The 17,841-nt window shown below is 35.3% G+C and overlaps 1 protein-coding gene across 13 annotated transcripts in view; it reads right to left on the bottom strand.

The window, feature by feature from the left end:
- Positions 1-17,841, bottom strand: part of FRYL (FRY like transcription coactivator) — a 155,817-nt gene that overhangs the window by 9,508 nt on the left and 128,468 nt on the right. For all 13 annotated transcript variants that reach the window (XM_048943375.1, XM_048943373.1, XM_048943377.1 and 10 more), the window contains 10 exons: positions 17,631-17,828; positions 16,627-16,788; positions 16,267-16,341; positions 15,648-15,824; positions 12,884-13,087; positions 11,878-12,045; positions 7,786-8,039; positions 6,607-6,814; positions 4,525-4,674; positions 1,700-1,798 (listed from right to left, as the gene is read on the bottom strand). In XM_048943375.1, the coding sequence (XP_048799332.1) occupies positions 1,700-1,798; positions 4,525-4,674; positions 6,607-6,814; positions 7,786-8,039; positions 11,878-12,045; positions 12,884-13,087; positions 15,648-15,824; positions 16,267-16,341; positions 16,627-16,788; positions 17,631-17,828 (1,695 nt within the window). The remainder of the gene's footprint in view (positions 1-1,699; positions 1,799-4,524; positions 4,675-6,606; positions 6,815-7,785; positions 8,040-11,877; positions 12,046-12,883; positions 13,088-15,647; positions 15,825-16,266; positions 16,342-16,626; positions 16,789-17,630; positions 17,829-17,841) is intronic.

The following is a 17,841-nucleotide window of genomic DNA, read 5'->3' as shown; positions in this document are numbered from 1 at the left end:
GAATCCTAATGCTGTACATAGCATTGATAGCAAGAAACAGCATCTGTTTATTTGGGTAAATTCTAAGTAACAATTCTTCATTGAGGATAATGTACAGATTTTTCCAGTGGTTAATTCTAGAGGATACTAGAAGTGAATTGTGTTTATTGAAGTATTCGTTAATTTGTATTTACTTGATTAGACAATATCCTAATTAACTCAGTTTGATCATTTTCTGCACGTTTCTAAGAAAAAAGTGAGAATCTGCAACATGCTCATTATGTATTTTACTTTCAGACTGCAGAGGATACATGTAAGTATTGCTTGCAATAACAGAAAAAAAGATTTGACTTCAAGAAGTTTATTTCTGCCATTCCCTATATTCTGTTCAGTAGCATAGAGGAAACAAAAGAAATTTATCCTAAATCAGATTCTTAAGTCTGCTTATAGTGTGCAATACAAAAATGGAGGACTGAGACCAGAAGAAATAAATCTTCCTCGGTACCTCTTAATTGTCTTTATGAATTATTAAAGAAAAATAAAAGCTGTCAAGATGCTCTCAGTTATTTCACAGTTCCATTGATCCAGGGAAACCTTTTTCCTGCTCCAGTCATTCACAAATGCTGTGGCAGAAGACAGGCTGACCACAGAAATGTTACTAGACACCCTTCTGACAGCTTCACTACAGGAAAAAAAACCAACACTCTTTTACTATGATGTAATGAAAAGAGACCACCAAACAAATATCCAAAGTAAAATAATAATGCAAACAAGCTTATAATATCCAGCACGGATTCATACCTGTATGACAAGTCACAGAGGAAAACTAGTTGAAAAGAAGTTAAGCAAGTTCTTGCCATTTGAAAGGGATACAATTTTATAAACCAAACAACACTGTATCTTATTGCTATGACAAACCAGACTAAATGAGGAGTATGTACAAAGTGAACCCCCTATTTTTGGATGGTTACTACTCAAAGCATATCCACACACCCCAGCACTCTCTCTACTCTGCCTCAATTTCTTGTCTGACCCCGGGCAGAATCAGTTATTCTCTCTGTGCCCCAGTTTTGCTCTCTAAAATGAAGAATAAAATACACAGTTTTCTTACAGTACTGATGATAGCATTATGCACTGGAGATTGTCAGACATTAAGTATTATTACCAACAATAAGGTAATGCTGGTCATTAGATGAGTGCTTTGTTTCTGATTAAGACTAAATGACAAGATGTATTTTATTATATTAGACCTCATGAATTAATTTCCAAACAAATTGTTAATAGCTACACAGCAGGACAAAAAATTCAGCATCTCTTCTGCAGAAATACTGGTTTTCATCCTAAAAATAGTTTACCTACAGTGCAGTGTGGTGTGCTTCAGCCTTGATTTTGAGGAAACCTCATTTCCACTAAAAAGTGGATGGCTATTCTAGTAAACAAATCAGCTGTCAGCAAATTGTGCAACGCAGGGGCCATCATTTCTTAATAAACTCAGTGCAACAGAGAAAGAGGAAAACTTGTCCTCTGCCAAGATACCATAGATTGAATTCTGGCTCTGCTTCACATCACTCAAATTTGTCTGCGTGGCCACAGCCACTGCCTGACAGGCTGCTAGCATCTGTAATACATTCCTTCAAATGTATGTTTAACTCTCTTAAGGATCATTTCTCTGTACAGAAGAAGCCTCATCTATTTGATTTGACATACAAAACACACTCACCTGTTCTGCAGCCTCTCTTTTGACATTGTAAGTATCCAAATGTTCTTGGAGTTCTAAAACACTGAATTTCAATGTTTCCAGCAGGCCACAAGACATTAGCTGAAAGATAAAAAGAGTCAGGTAGTATCCAACCATAATCTACATAGTCTAGTATATCAGTAATTATGTAACATGAAATTTCAAGGCCATATTTGAAAAAACAATCAAATTAAAAACAGCTATGTGCATATGAATCATGACACCTCTGAATTAATAAATTAACAAATTAACACAGAACTGGATCAGCTCAGACAGCATGCTTTTGATTCCAAAATAAGGGCAGTACCTACTCAACAGATGAATGAGAGACTCCAAAGGGACTTCTAGATCTCTCAAAAATAAGAGTAATATTTCATGTACACACAGCTAGTATAAATAAAACACCCTGCAACTGGATAAAAGGTACTTCTGGACTAGGCTTGTAGCAACCTAGGAATGTCCAGTGAGGGTTACTTCCTCTTCTCAATATACAAGCTATGCAACCAACAAAGGCTTTGGTCTGGTTCCATCCAGGAATTGTCAAAGCAGGAAGTGTTGGATATTTAAAGAACTTTCTACCATTTTCCCCTTTTTCAAAAGGGTTTCAAGATCTTCTTCCATCAGAGGCTGCTACTTCAGCTTTGATCTAGACCATTTTTCCTTGGAGATGTATCTGCGCTCAGGTTTTTTTTCCAGATGAAGCCTCCTCTTACCAATTTCTGCAATAACCATGCCTCTGACATGATTCTTTGCCCTTCACACCCCCTGTGTCACCCCCTGTCACCCCCTGCAAACATTAAGAGCGCTGCACTTAACTCTAATCTCTGTTAACTGGCACCTCTTCGTCATCTTGCAAGTGCATGTGCAAAGCTGTGATCTCAAAACTGTGTGGCATAGGGAATGACAGTGACTGAGTATCCCAGTTACTCAGGCACGTGTGGGAATGATTTGAAATCAAATTCGAATCAAATGTCCACCTTGCATGCATGCGTAGACACCAGAGAGCCAAAGATTTGTGTGCTAATGTTACTTCAGGGCAGCCATTCTTTCCTAGTGAAAACTAATCTGATTTACAAGTAGGTCCACTTCCATTAAATTATTTGGGATGAGAAAATTTATCTGTACAATAATATTTGCCAGTATATCAACACCATATGTATACGTGCACGAATACAGATGTACTGATACATTTGCATACACTGCTGTATGTGTATCTATTCTTTTACACATGGCATTATATATATAAATGCATAGATATATAAATCTATTTATATTTACACATTCCCGCTGTTCTAACTGGTATAGCTCTTATTGTGGCTTCTTATCCAAAATAAATGTCGTTTTTTGAGTAGTTTATACTGCTTTTCAAGTGACGTAAGTTAAACAAAAACCATTATACATGGTTCCCTTGAAATGCACTGTCCATATCATGCTTTTTTAGTTCCCATATTCCATAGCAGGAGCAAAAGAGCAGAGATGCCCCTCAGCAACAAAGAAAAAAGCAGGTCAGGAAGAGAGCCTCATACAGGGTCATGCCAAAGTTCAATCCATCTCAGTTTCCCATAAGGAAAGGCAAAACAGGACAAGTACACGGAGATCTATTTGCTTTTTTGCTCCTGAATGCACTCTCACACTGTGTTGCTTCGCATATGAAAAATCTATTCAGGGGTATTTCTTTCATGAACGTTTAGTTGCTTTCTGAAAACATGAACACTAATTGTAAAAAGTATGGAGTTTCACAGCTTGATGATATATCATACAAAGGATCACCTCTCTTTGGTCCCGTATATTTTGTAAGTCACTATTAGCTGAATTCAAATCTCTTTAATGCCAAATCAGACAAAAATGCAATAACTCCTCTTTCTTTATCATGATACTGAAAATTTTTGTACAGCTAACAGCTGTCTCCCAAACATTTGAAAAATCTTAGTTTGCATTCTCATGTCTTATATGAAAGCCATTCCACACATCTCATATTCCCTGTTGCTTCTCTTGGAACTATTTTGAGTTCAATTGTATATACTTTGAGAGCAGTGGACCAGAACTACCCACAGTTCACAATGTAGGTCTATTGAGTATATGTACGTTAGCTTAATGATGCATTCAGATTTTGCTCTCTCTTTTCATAATTACTCTAGCAGTTTTGCTTATTTTTTTTTTACTGCCCCTAAGCACTGAGTCAATTTCTCACATCGATATTATAACCTAAAATTTCAACTTGCACAACAACAAACAATTCAAGCCCTTCATTATACATTTCTTGCTTTAGTTTTTTTCATGTATGATAGACTAAATACATAGACAATAAATAATTTTAAAAAGCAAAAATGTAAGTGGCCTTCCTTTTCCTTCAGGTCTTTCTCCAAAGACTACAGAATAAATATGAACAAGTGAGGAAGTTACAGGACAGCAAGGGAATCTAAGTGATATCTGATAACTTCACTCACTGTTAAAATTGGCTTTTTTTTTTTAAATTTTTTTTGAGAAGATGCATTTCATACTTGTGTTTTCAAAACTTTATGATTTACAGTGGTCACCTCACATTTTATTTTATATTTTATAATTCCTTTTTAATTTCATTTGTAATAAAGCTTTTTTTAAGCATCTCATAATTACTCAGGTGATATTTCAATTAGTGACACGAGCACCATCTTTGAAAAGGGAAAAATCAACACTTTTTTTTTTTAAACCTTTGAAAGCCTTCCTCAAGCACTGCTATTTGCCAACTGTTTAATCATCATTTTGTATCTCACATAAAAATGTGTAAGTAATGTTCTACTTCAGCATTAAATGTAAAAGATTTTTACCGTTTCTGCATCCACAAAGACTGTCGGGCATTCTGAACATAACATCATCACTTCCAGGGAACTCTTAAATTTCTTTCCAATGCGCTGTAGACTTTCTCCAAGAAAGCTGACTGAGTCATTTGTTATAGCTACAAACTTTCTTTGAATGGTCTAGAAAGTAAATCAGAAAAAAAAAAAAAGTATTTCAAAATCCCTCCTGGTGCTTTAGTTTAAAAATTTCAGGGCAAATTTCCATTGTGACAGCATAGATTTTTTTATTAAATTAGAAAGTAATACATAATTTGTATGCTTATTTAAAACTATCTCCAAAAAGGTAAGAAATAATTAAGTGAAAGAAAACAGCATGCAACTGTGAAGATGATACTTCCTTTCATATCTGGGCCTTTACCATCAGGATATCCAAATGACTGTGCTATACAGATTCCACTCATTTTCAACTGTTTGTGTTACAGAAAGCTACATACAGAAATTTATGAGTCAAGATAAGCCTGTATAGTATTTCTTGTGTCCAGAATTGCCACCTGCAGGATTTGTCACCTTCAAAAATCTGTCCTACGTGTATTATTACATAGACTATACCTTAGTGTAATCTGATTCTTTGCCATATACTATTTCATAAATTCTAGACAGTTACATGCACAATGAAACTATATGAAGATGTTTATGGCTGCAAAATGGAACACAGAAGTCACAATGGAAAGGTCCAGACAAACAAGGTCTCCAAGGTCTCATCTAACTATTTTAACTCTTCCCCGTGTCCAGTAACAACTTGTCAGGAAAGCATCTTTACTCAGACTTGAGCCCAGGGCAGTTACTGCCTATTCTCCCAAGGAATTTGCTGTTCCAGCTTACTGAAGGCTACCACTGAAATCTTTTAAGGCTTTCTTTTCCTTCTGGTGCCTTCTTTAATGAGCGTAGGAGAGTAATCAATTGCTGTCTGTGTAACACTGCCTTTAAGCCACTTTCAAAAAATGCATGTATTACACAGATAAACTAAAGCTCTGATGTTTTCCAAAGCAAGAGAACAACAATCTAAAGCAAATAACAGCAATTTTTCATAGCAAAATGCATATTTCTACTAAAAAGTGAAGATGGGCATGGATGCACAAGCAAGTTATTCTGTGAATGAGGTAGGGTATGAATTCTTTACAATTTAATTGCTTCATAGTACTAACCCTAAACCTGCCCACCTGGGATAAGAGGGTACTATGTAGCATGATAGAAAAAAAATAAAAATGATCCTTCCACTGAGAAGCTTATTACAGCATACAAAACAGCAGGGAAAATTAGCTTTGGAGAAATAAGAAAGGGTTGGAGTCAGAAGGTCTTGGTTTGTAATACTGTATCTGCTATTAGCTCACTTGGAACGTTCTATAAATAAAATGGAATAATTATACTCCTTCTATCCCATAAGAAGTTGCCAAGGATAATACATGTGTACATGGTACTGCTTAGAAAACACGAAAAACACATTCCCTAAATACAGGGAAGAAGCAGCTAGAAAAATTAGGCCACAGGCATGTCATGTTGGATGCCACATCTATGAGGTAAATATAACTTCAGAAACATCCAGCTTTAACAGATCTCCTGGTGTTTCAATTAAAAAAACCCACAATTTCTCACAAGACAGATGAAAGATAATTTCATTAGTGTTTTTCATGCTGCGAACCCATCATAATGAAATCCATAGAAATCCCAGGAGGAAATCATTAATTCTGCAATCAGAACAGAGCTTGGGTGATGTTCAGGAAAAAAAATAAGAAAGAAAGAAACACAACCTGAACTAAAAGCTTACAAGAAATACCAAATAGCTTTCCCCCCCTCCCCTCCCTTCCACTGAGCAGGATCTCTCTCTCAGGGACAATGGATGCAGATATCCCATGGAAAAGCAGTGAATGAACATACACCATTCTTTCACCAACATAGTTTTGTTTTGTGTTACGGGGTTCTTTTGGTCTGCTTTTGATTTGCTTTCTAAGGCTTTTTGCTACCAGAACCCTACAGCTACGTAGGGAAAGAATAATTTTAAAAGCAGAAGGAATGGATATCAGACAAACAGCCACGCAGTGGCCATTCACTGACCTGAAACAATCTTGAGAAGACATGAAATGTATACACAGCACATGAACCATCTGTATCAGACAGCATTTGATTGACATGGCAACGCCAGGCTTCCTCCTCATCATCATATGCCACTGGTTGGAAAGCTGCCAATATGGCAGAAAGAAATGGTGAAGGAGGTGGGGAGGTTTGTACTTCCGGGAAGCCATCCTGTTCTTCTTCATCTTGGCTGTGAACAACAGACAAAACAAGTTAACCCCTAGGTAATTTTCAAGGAAAAATCTTTGATTTTGGTAATAAAACAATTAAGGATTGAATTTAAAAATTATTTATTAATCAACTAAGCTTACTATGAACCAAAAAAAAAAAAAAAAACCCTCAAAATTTTTTCTACTACCATATTAAAATGTTGCTCGTAACCTCAAATATCTCCAAAGTTTACTAAACCATGCTGTTTGTCTGCACATCTACAAACTGTTATCTGTAGGTTATAAATAGTTCTATACAGCACTATAAATAAACACATATCATTCAGAAACTGACTTTTCTTTCATGCCCTCTATAACTGAACTAACATTCAATTCTTCCAATTTTCATTCATCTAAACATACAGCATCTATAACAAATTCTAGCTTTCAATAGAAGAAAGGCTCATCTGGCAGTTTAATAATATCTTAAAACCGTCTTAAGTAGTACCAGTGAGATGGATGGGAAGGTGGAGATGGGAACACTTCCATTTTTATGAGCAATCAATTTAATAGGCTTTTGTCTGAAGAGCATTCTGTAGTCATAATTTCCATTAGGCACTAGACTGCCGATAAAAATATCGAACTATCAATTAATCAATGTTACTAATTACAACCATTTAGTTGTGTTTATTACTTGTAATATAGAAAATTTTAACTTTTCTTTTATTCAAGAATTCTTTTCTTGAACAGAACATCTTTTCATGCCTGTTGCTTTCCTGCACCAAAAAACACCTGCTTCTCTCTCAGAGAGAAAAAATTCTCTCATCAGAAGCATCTGAGAAAAGTACTGAGCTTATTTGGTAAATAGGCATAAACCATTATTTCAGATATGAAAACATCATTTTAGATGCCTGTACCGTGGGATTAACAAAAGAAACTATGTCATAAGAAAGACTGCATTGGTTCATGTATTGATGTAATTTCTTTTAGTTACAACCAATATTAATCTGACCTAGACAAACCAGAGAAGTCAGCTTCTTCTTCTTCACATCTCTCATCCAGTTCTTTCAAAGCAAGAGTGACATCCTCTTCACAGATAGATTCACAGTAGCTCTCTGGAGCTGCAGGCTCTGCCAGTTCTGGGGTCTCTTCCAACTCAAGAGGTTCATGACAGACCAGACAGTCTTGTTGTTCTTGTAGTAGATACAACCCAGTGTCTTCACTAGCAGTGCTGACCTGTTCATCCCTTACTGCTGAACTGCCTTCCTGTGAATCAAACATACTTTTATGACCTTTTTTTTGTCAAAGCTTAGGCAATGTTATCAGCTTTTTATTACGGTAAAGTAACAGCTTGCTTTAAAAAAAAAAAAAAAAAAAAGCACTTAACACAGGTTCATTTGTACTTGAAACATTCAGCTCTCTGTATTGTTCAGTTCTACTTGAGCAGAGATGGGCAGTCTTTTTAACTCTTAAGGCATGGTTAAGGTGACTTCAAAGGTTTAACTCTGAATCTCTGAATGAAGATTTTTGACCAGTGGCTTGTACAAAGAGCTGATCGTTAATCTCAGGTAGGTATTATTAGACTGACCATTACTCCCTTCTCGCTTCGTCTATTAGCATCATTATATTCATTAAAATCACTATAATGAATTTAGTTGATTTATGATTAACCCATTTGAAAGCTTTTACTTGATTTTTCTGTGGAATAAAAATAGTATCACCCTGCTACTGCTTTTTCCTAGAGGCAGTAATTATCATACATCATTAATATTTGTGACATTATGTGCTGTTTTATCTCTACTTGGCAGCCCAGAACCAGTCAACAAACTTTTGGGCAGCCTCTAAGCATGCACATCACTTCACAGCTTTCATCATCCTAAACAAATCTTGGACAAATAACTAACTACAGACATACTACAGACAATTCAACTTTAAACAGAACTACATAATTTTCTTTCATGGTGGTCCTAATGTTATCTCACCTTAACTGTGGTATTTCTACATGTGACACTGCTGCCCTTTGGCACAGCTAGTGACCTCGTTTCTAATGCCTCTTTTTTACACTTTGAATCTTGATCTTTATGGCACAAAACAGCCATTCTGTCACAACATGCAGCATATGGGAACACCAGGCATTTTTACAACAGCACAGCAAAAACTTGGTGGTCCATTTCTGTTACAGACGATAACATATTACTGAAGGTCAGTGGGTGATAAAGTTTCTCAACTGCACAGAACCTAAGGAAAATTACTTCATATAAATAATTCCTCTGTAAATCCACAATGTAGGTGAATAGAGTATCATTGTACTAAGAAAATTCCACCTACTTCGTCTTGCAAAGCTTATCGTTCAAAATTGAAATGTTCTTGTAAGCTAAACCTTAAATTACAAATTGGAACATGAAATGCTTTGTCTTTTTTGCAGATATATTATTACTGGGAATTCATCAAAGACATTTAAACAAATTATTTACTTAACTCTTTGGCATCCCTATGAGAAACAAGGAACTCAGCTGCATCCAATCAGCACAAACACGCTTTCTCACTCTGCTAAAGACATCTCTCTCTTTTAGCCAAACTAGACAGATACCTAATACTTATTGTGAGGTAAATTGGAATGTTTGAACTGTGTCTGATGAAAATGTATACGTTTGACTGAATCCCATATTCTAACAAGCATAAAATAAGCTTGGATCACATCACATTTAGAAATTACATTTATATGCAATTGCAGTCTATATTTTTCCCTTAAGCACAGCACCAGTTTTGCCATCAATCTGTATGTACAGCTGAGCCCCTTCCCAAAAACAGCTTCACACAGAAGCCAACCAGTTATTTTGGTCTAAACCTCTTCATCAAATACTATCAGCCATATAAGGTCCAAGAACAAACTCAAAATACCACATGAAGGTTTTATTTTCTCTTGGGGAATCTAGCACCTTTAAAATGTGAGACTTCAAATTTTAGAAGACATCTAAAAAAATATAATTATTTTAATTGAAACTTCAAGGGAAGGACTGACTTAGAAAGTTCATTTTGAAGGTCTACAAAGAATATTGGCAAAAAAACCCTGAATTTATACAATGCCGTACATGAAGCACAATGCTACCACATTCAGTTTCAACAATAATTAATAGAAATAGGGACTATATTAACTAACTATGCACTCTGATGTAAATACATAGTGTTACTTCTACATGGGAAAGTGCAATAAAGTCTTCAGTTACAGACCTATATCTTGGTTGATATATGTACATTTCCGCATCAAGGGCATATATCTCTCTCTGATAATTTATTTATGAAATAAATGAAATAAACCAACTTTTAACTTCACTGGCAGTGCAATCTTTTCATTTACAGATGAAGAAAAATCTCATTCACTTATCAGCTGTTGTTTCTGATAAGCACTCTTTGCTAGATGGTGATTAGTCATGAAATTACTTTTTAGCCCAATGTAAATGTACTCATTACTTTGAATTGTTTTCAATATTTTTACTGAAACGTTGCAACTTATTTCCATGATTATTTTCATGTGACTTATAAGAAATGAGGTGATCTCATAAAGGGAGCTGTAAAAGAACAAGTCCAAATACAAAGGCAGTCTTAGAAACAAATAAGAAAATGCAAAAATGAACTACAGCTTAGAATGTACCATTGGCAAACAACAAAGAAAAGTTCTATGGCAGTGAATGTGATTCTAAAAAAATCCAGCTTTAATGGCACTTTTCCCTTTCCTAAAGGAATTATTTCAAATCTTAAAGTAACACACATCTGTCCTATATTAGAAAAAAAGATTCATCCAGATTAAGAGTTCTTCATTGCTCAAAACTCCACTGGTAGGTAGATAAGCAGATGAAACACAGCATAATAGCCTGACTGGCAATCTGAGCGTAGGCACCCTACAAATTTGAGACAACTTATCACAATTTATCAACTATAATGTAAGCAAATGCTTTCATAAATAAATAAGTAAATGAAACAAAGAAAAATGCCTTGTTAATCACAGTGGCAAAATATGAAAAAAGTGGGAAAAGGCTGCTTTACAGGAGTCAGTGTTACACATTCAGAAGGTGAGGGTTTTACCACACGACTGCAGTCACTCACGCTTCCCCTGCTAAATTCTAAATATGTCTTCTGTTGTTTCAGTTACTTTAATTAAAATAAGTGGTGGTTCACTTTTTAAAAAGAGTATTTTCCAGGTAGCAAATACGTATAGTATACAGCCTTTGTTCAGAAACATAGAAATTGTGTCTAAATCAAGTTAGCTGAAGACTCAGTAAATACCAGCTGTCCACTGGTTATTTAAAGGTATGGAGAATAGCTTAATTTTCTGAAAAACTTGTAGAAGACGTGTTCTCTGTTAAAGTCAATCAAAAATAAGATTGTTGTCTCATTGCTGATTTTAACTGAAGTTACAAAGCCTACCTAAAACAAGCCACTTCAAATTCAAGAAAAAAAAAACCCGGAGTTTTTATCTATAACTGCTAAATACCATAGGAACTGTAACAGAGGAGTTTTATTTTATGAGTTTCGCTATTTTAAATTATTCAAAAGATTTTAAAAACCAAAAAAACTGAAGTACTCACAGATTTGTAGGCAGCCATTAGCTTGAAATCTGTCTCACTCCACAAAGGCCTTTCCAAAAAAGTACACCACTAGCATCTGTGGTCCTTTTTAAAGGATTATTTAATTGAACCAACTGCTAACACAGCTGGCCTGAGGTTTTATTCCCACATAGCACCAATCACATTAACCCAAAGAAAGCAAACAAAGGAAATAAAGTATTTGAAAGAAAATTTTGCTCAAGAAGGATTTCAACCATATCAAGGAAAAGCGTCTTAAATATTAGCCTATTTTCATTCGGCACCATGAAATGTTCATTATCAGCCCTTCCAGAATATTTTTAACCTGTGGTAAGATCCCTGAGTGCATCACATATACTTTTCATTCTGAGGGAACCTTTCATAAAAACATTCCAACAGGTTAGAAATATTGAAAGCAAATCAAACAACCAGTGTAACAGATGAAAAAAGAAAGCAAAAGTTGCTACTGAACACTAGAAGGAGCCCAGATCAGCCATGCACCAGCCCACATTTCTCCCCACCTCAGGCAGCTGGTTGCTAGAGTTATCTAGAGACGCCTCCAAACTTGGGGTCTCAGTTCTGATTTGAAGCACCTCTTCTGTTCCCACACTGCTAGTGGAATCTTGAGACTGAAGTGATAAGCCAGCATGATCTGATATTGTTTCATCTATGGCAGAATCACTGTTTAACTGAAAGAGAAAAGAAAAAAAGAGAAATTCTTCGGTGTACCAAGCAGGAAAAAACACATTAGTTTTAAAATAATTTGTTTCAGAGCGATTAATTAGCTGTTTCAATTTTTCACAAAATTAACAGCTCTACACAAAAAAAAATCACACATTTTTGTAACATTTAACTTCAAAGAGAAGTTGGCAGTTATCCTTGGGATCCTGAAAATAATTTCCTTTCTTCCTCTGAAAGGTTTCTGGCAGGGGGAAAAACGCTATGCAAAGCACTGACCAGTAGATCTCTTTGTTATGGGAAATGTTAGTATAAACTTTGCCTCGAGTCTGAAAAGGGGAATGCTATCTCTGCTGCTCCCTTTCCCCCGAGATCACTTTTTTCTTAATTAATTAATGCAATGTAGAGAGACTTCTGAATCACCTACAAGTGATTTGACACAAGCTTCAAAAGGCACAATCACATTAGTAATTTCAATAGTTAAACACAACTGAGGATCCTCTGGGATCACTTACTGCTCTTGTTCTCATTTAATATTTTGAATTTCTTCTCAGCTAGGAATCCACAAACATTTTGCAAGTAATGTATGGGACTTTACACTTACATTTGAACAATAGTAAGTATAAATGCATTTAAAACATTAAAGTTGTTCAAGAACAATAAACCTATTTTGTACCACTAGCAAAGTAACTCCCTTCATGAAGTTACTGTGACAAAGTAGCAAAGACAGTTCAGTTTTATTCAAGGCATTTGTTTCTCTGGATGAGAAGCATGAGCTATACTTAGCAATTAAAAATGCACGTAAAAGCTTAAGTTCTCACAGATACTTTTCACCAAAAAATAACTAACCATCTGTGAGCGAGACAGTATCTGACTTGCAGTCAGTGCTGCTTCTTCTTCTGAAGACTCATCAGTATCTTCCTGGTTGGTCAGGTTCAAGCTGGGTGTGCTACCAGAGTACTGACATTCTTGAAGAGATGGTGTGTCTCCTTTGTCAATACTGTCAAGAGAGCGCCTACGAACACCCCAGTTGAAGTTGTCCATGCTTTCACCCTGTAATAAAAAAAGTTTGCACACGTACACGTATGAATGTTAACATATTAAAACTAACATATAAATGCAACATAGACAACACAAGTATCAAATGCATTATGAACAGAGTTTCAATCAGCCCTTTAATTTTACTGGAAGCTTAAGCACCTTGCTAAAAGATGTTTGCAAAGAAATTAAAATAAAGGCACAAGAAGCAGAATTCTTTTGATTATATTCTTGGGAAGTAGCTCAATCTATAATCTATACTATATTGGTATCCATTTCATGTATCTGACTAGAAAGTACAAACACACCACAGACAACAACAGATGAACAAGCCAGGGCACCAGGCTGCAACTTACCTGCAGCTCCTGGTTAGCAAAAAGGAAAACACATATAATTAGAAAGAACGAGGACGAACACTTAAAGATACTCTAGAACCAGGGAAAAATGTTTTATTACATAAGATTTGCAAACAGTAAAAGACTGATTCAAGCTCTGGAAAAAAACTTAAGTCAAAAAGCTAGCACTTAAAATAGTTTATCTTTCTAATGGGAGACTGATTAAAAATAAACTGATGACAAAACACCAAAACCAGCATGCTTATGGTACATTTGCTCTAGCGTAACATGTAAAGCAACAAACATTAGATGAAGTCTTTTCACTAACACACATGAATCTGAAGTGACCACATTCAACTGACAAAGCATCATCGACATTCATTACACTCAAGCTGCAGAAAAATGGATTAACTATGTTAACTTCATTAACTATTTCACCAGATACTTTACATCAATTTTACGAAAAGTACCCTAAATATCAACAGCCAGATCCTTCTTGTTTTCATATTTATAAGCTGGGATACACTTAGATTGTAAACGTCCAAACTACTAAATGAAATCCAGATCTTAAACACTGTATTTTTTAAAAATTCAAAAGTACAATAATCATCTTTGATTTTCTCAAGCATTTTGTCAACCTCCAACAAGACAACCAATAATATGGAAAACCTGATCAGTTCACTTTGTCAGCCTACAGTCAGTAAAATACTGTATCCAGCCCCAAGTGTGCAAGTGTGGGGTTCCAAAATTGCTCTGAGAGGGCATCTTTTATCATGACAAGAGATCAATATACTATGAGTATCCACAGTAAAGTGAGCGTTTTCTAGCCACTTTCTCTCATCTGTTTTGCTCCACAAAAGATACAAAAAAATTACGTCAAAGCAAAACAATCTCAACAACAATAAAGTACGACTTCCGTGGGAAGAAGCACTTCAGTTTCATGAGCAAAGAACATTCTGTTTTTTCCAGTAAAAAACTGGGCACCTCTCTTGTCAAGTGCATAACTTGTATGCAAGCTTATAAGCTTTTTTTTTTTTTTTTTTTAATGTTAGCATTAAATGTTGCTTACAGGCATGTAATCAGAAAGTTAAAGATCGGCGTAGTTTGGCAAAGTTTCAATTTCTGGCATCCTACCTGTAAAGCCCCATCTACTACTGAGCATTAATGATTTTAATCTATTTAACTAGCATTCAATGTATGAAACTGCATCTCTATGGAGTGTGGTCACACATACGCAATATATCATAATGAGTCTACGTGTCTCCTAGAAGATGCAAATATTGGCTTGAAGTGAAGCAATCAGCAAATTTAAGAAAGTAAGATAAAACTAAAGTATAAAGGGAAAAAGCCCAAGATCTTTTGAAAGACCTGGATAAAATCAGGAGAAAGAGCAATTTTAGGATTTATACAGACTGATATCTTGGCAGTCTGTTGACTTCTGACCTGCAGGAGTCATTAATAATAATTCACTACTTTGTATAGACAGTAACAAAAGTACTGGAAGAAACTACAAAGCATTTAATTTATTCTCTACTTCTCCCCAGTCCTTTCAGCCATACTTTTAAAATTCATCAAATTCTGGTCTCAAGCCTCTTATACTTATCCCCAAATAAATGACACTTGTTAAAGGAATTGTTACTATTTCCAAAAACTCAATTTTGTTTTTACCTCTCCTCTTTTTTTTTTTTTTTTTTGACTGGGAGAAATAGAAGAAAAGTAACTGCAATAAATCAGATATAATGTGAAAGTTGTAATTCAAGCAATTATGATGTCTGAAGCAATCATACATAATTAGTATATTGTACAATTTACAACTTTGAAAGTTGTTTTCATCTTTGCAAAATGCAGAAATGTATCAGGAACAAAGGTTATATTTTCCTAGCATACTGCTTCAGAGGTTTCTATTGCATAGTGCTACTGCTACAGAAGTTTTCTATTGCACTGCAACCAGGTGTTCATCTTGTCACTGGCTTATGCTGCCACATCACCTCTCTCTTTCAGATTGTCACTTCACCTCTCCTTTGACAAAGAGCCCCTTCCCCCACAGTATGCAACAACATAATACTGCAAAGTTTAAGATACAAATTTCTTTATCGTGCAAGTTAAATTCAATCACATTATAAACTCTTCCCAATTGAATTAGGTAAAAGAGCTGCCAATTCCTTAGACTTGCACCAACAAAGCTGAATTTTTAGAACATTCTCAAAAGGGAATATACAGAAGAAATCCCAAGGTCTCACCTCTGCATCTTCCAATTCAACATCTAAAAAGTCAAAGTCTTTAAAAACTCCAAACTGTTGTTCACTGGTATTGTCTTCTACAGCCACTTCCTCCTCTTGAATCACTTCCTCTGTTGTTGAAATAAGACTGGTTTGTTGATCTCCAACTTCCAAGTCTTCATTAGAGGAAAACACAACCTGAAGATATAGGTAAGAATAGAAATAAAATCTTTCAACTTCTGTAGCACCAGTAGTTATCCATCCTGCTTCACACAGTTTAGTAGCAATAGCAGCATTAAGAGTGCCAGTGTAATCACTGTACTGTGGGCACGTGCAACATGCAATTTGTTTCAAGACTAGCTGGACTTCCAACTACATCTTTAAAGCAGATATATCATTCTCTCTATTGTGAGAGCTGTGAAAGTCTGGATCTCTTGAAGAATAACAGAAATTTGTTGTTTATGATTCTATTTCTATTCTCTTTGCTTTTTATATTTTAATCTTCTCTTGGATTTGTGAATTACTGAACTGAAAACCAGTTTCTAAAATCTATCTTCATACTTTCACCAGTACCTGAAAACCCAGCAGCATTCTCATTTATGGAGCTTTAAAAGCAACATAAAACAGCACCACTACTTACTGAAGGATTCTTGGGAAGACCAGATTCTGGACCACACAGAGAAAGCACATTCATGAGCTTCTCCCTGGTTCTTCTCTGAAAAAATATACCAAATAATAATAATCACATAGCAAGGCATCTAAGAGAAGTCCAAGTAAAAAAGTAATGTCTGTATTTTTAATTAGTCATCTCACCTGCTGACATCCTCTAGAAAGAGAAAGAATCTTTTTCTCTTAAATTGTACTGGCTTTCACTCTGTATCAGTTAATTGCTTTGCCAATACATAATGCAATTTCAAACTACATTTGAACAAATATTCTTATTACACGTTCACAAACACTGTCTATATTGCATGCATAACATGCTTGAGATACAACGTACCTGAGATAGCTGTGGTCTCTTCCAGCTGACAGGAACTAATGCATTTGAATTGGAGCCTGATGAAGTTGAAGAAGTGCTCCGGGTGACAGCAATGACTTTTGGCTTCCCATTTCTACCAGCAGCACTGTGTTGATCACCGTATTTATTCCCAATAATTGGTGTCTACCAAAGACAACATGTGCTTTCTTAAAATTCAAATCTATGTAAACAGAGACTACACATTTGATTTTAGAAATTAGTCTTACATTACAGAGGGCCTTTTTCTTTGTAGCTGTTTTTATTCTAGAATTCTACGAAGTTTGTGCCTAATCCTACACAACAACAGCATACTTGGAAATAAAAAGTTAAATACTTGTAGCTTAAGCAGCAGACTGTTGCTCTACTAACTTGTAATTTTTTTGAAAAATGCAAATTCTATGCTGACAGTCCAGTTATAATTTTAAATGCATTTAAAATAACTTGTTAAGTTCTGAGATACCCTCACAGTTATTAACTAATTATTGCCACAGTTCAGCAACTTCTCTAGAACACACACAACTTCTGAAAATCAAAGATTGTATTCAGCCCTTTTAAAAAGAAATGCTGTTCTGATGAATTCTGTGGGAATTACCTGGTGTCTTGGCTTATTTGAATTCACTTGAAGTAATGTTCCTATGCCATGCACATCTCCAATCGTTATCTAGGAACTGTTTCAACCACAATCCCTTATTTTTGATTCCTTCTAAAGTTCTCTCCAGATTCTGCATCCCTATATAGCAGTCAGTTGGCTATGCTCTTATCTCCAGACATACAAGTCATCTGTATTAATTAATACATCATTTTGAGCTCTAATAAATCTTTTCAGTACGACTTTAGTTACACTTCATGTGTGTATAAAACTTCAACATGCACTCTTAAAAATAATGTTTACTTTTAGACATCATTGCAAACATTGATGCTAACACAAAATAAATCCAAGTTTGGAACAGAAAATCACTGCATTGTAATTTAAACAGAATGATTACCTCTGATATATCAAAATGAAAATCCAAGGTCTTGCCAGGTAGCTCCTTGGAAACATTATTAAAAATTTTTGTGAAGGAGATTTCAGGAGAACCTATGTCACCTCCATAAGATTTTGGAATATCACTAGGTACAACAAGGCTTGCTGATCTAGACACCACCAGTTTCAAGATATTGAGGGCTTCCTTCCAATATGGACTCTAAAAAAGAAAA

The sequence above is a fragment of the Lagopus muta genome, chromosome 4 (genome assembly GCF_023343835.1).
Source record: "Lagopus muta isolate bLagMut1 chromosome 4, bLagMut1 primary, whole genome shotgun sequence".
Taxonomy (NCBI): Eukaryota; Metazoa; Chordata; class Aves; order Galliformes; family Phasianidae; genus Lagopus; species Lagopus muta.
The sequence above is the reverse complement of the archived record's forward strand: the minus strand, read 5'-3'. Positions and strand labels throughout refer to the sequence as shown.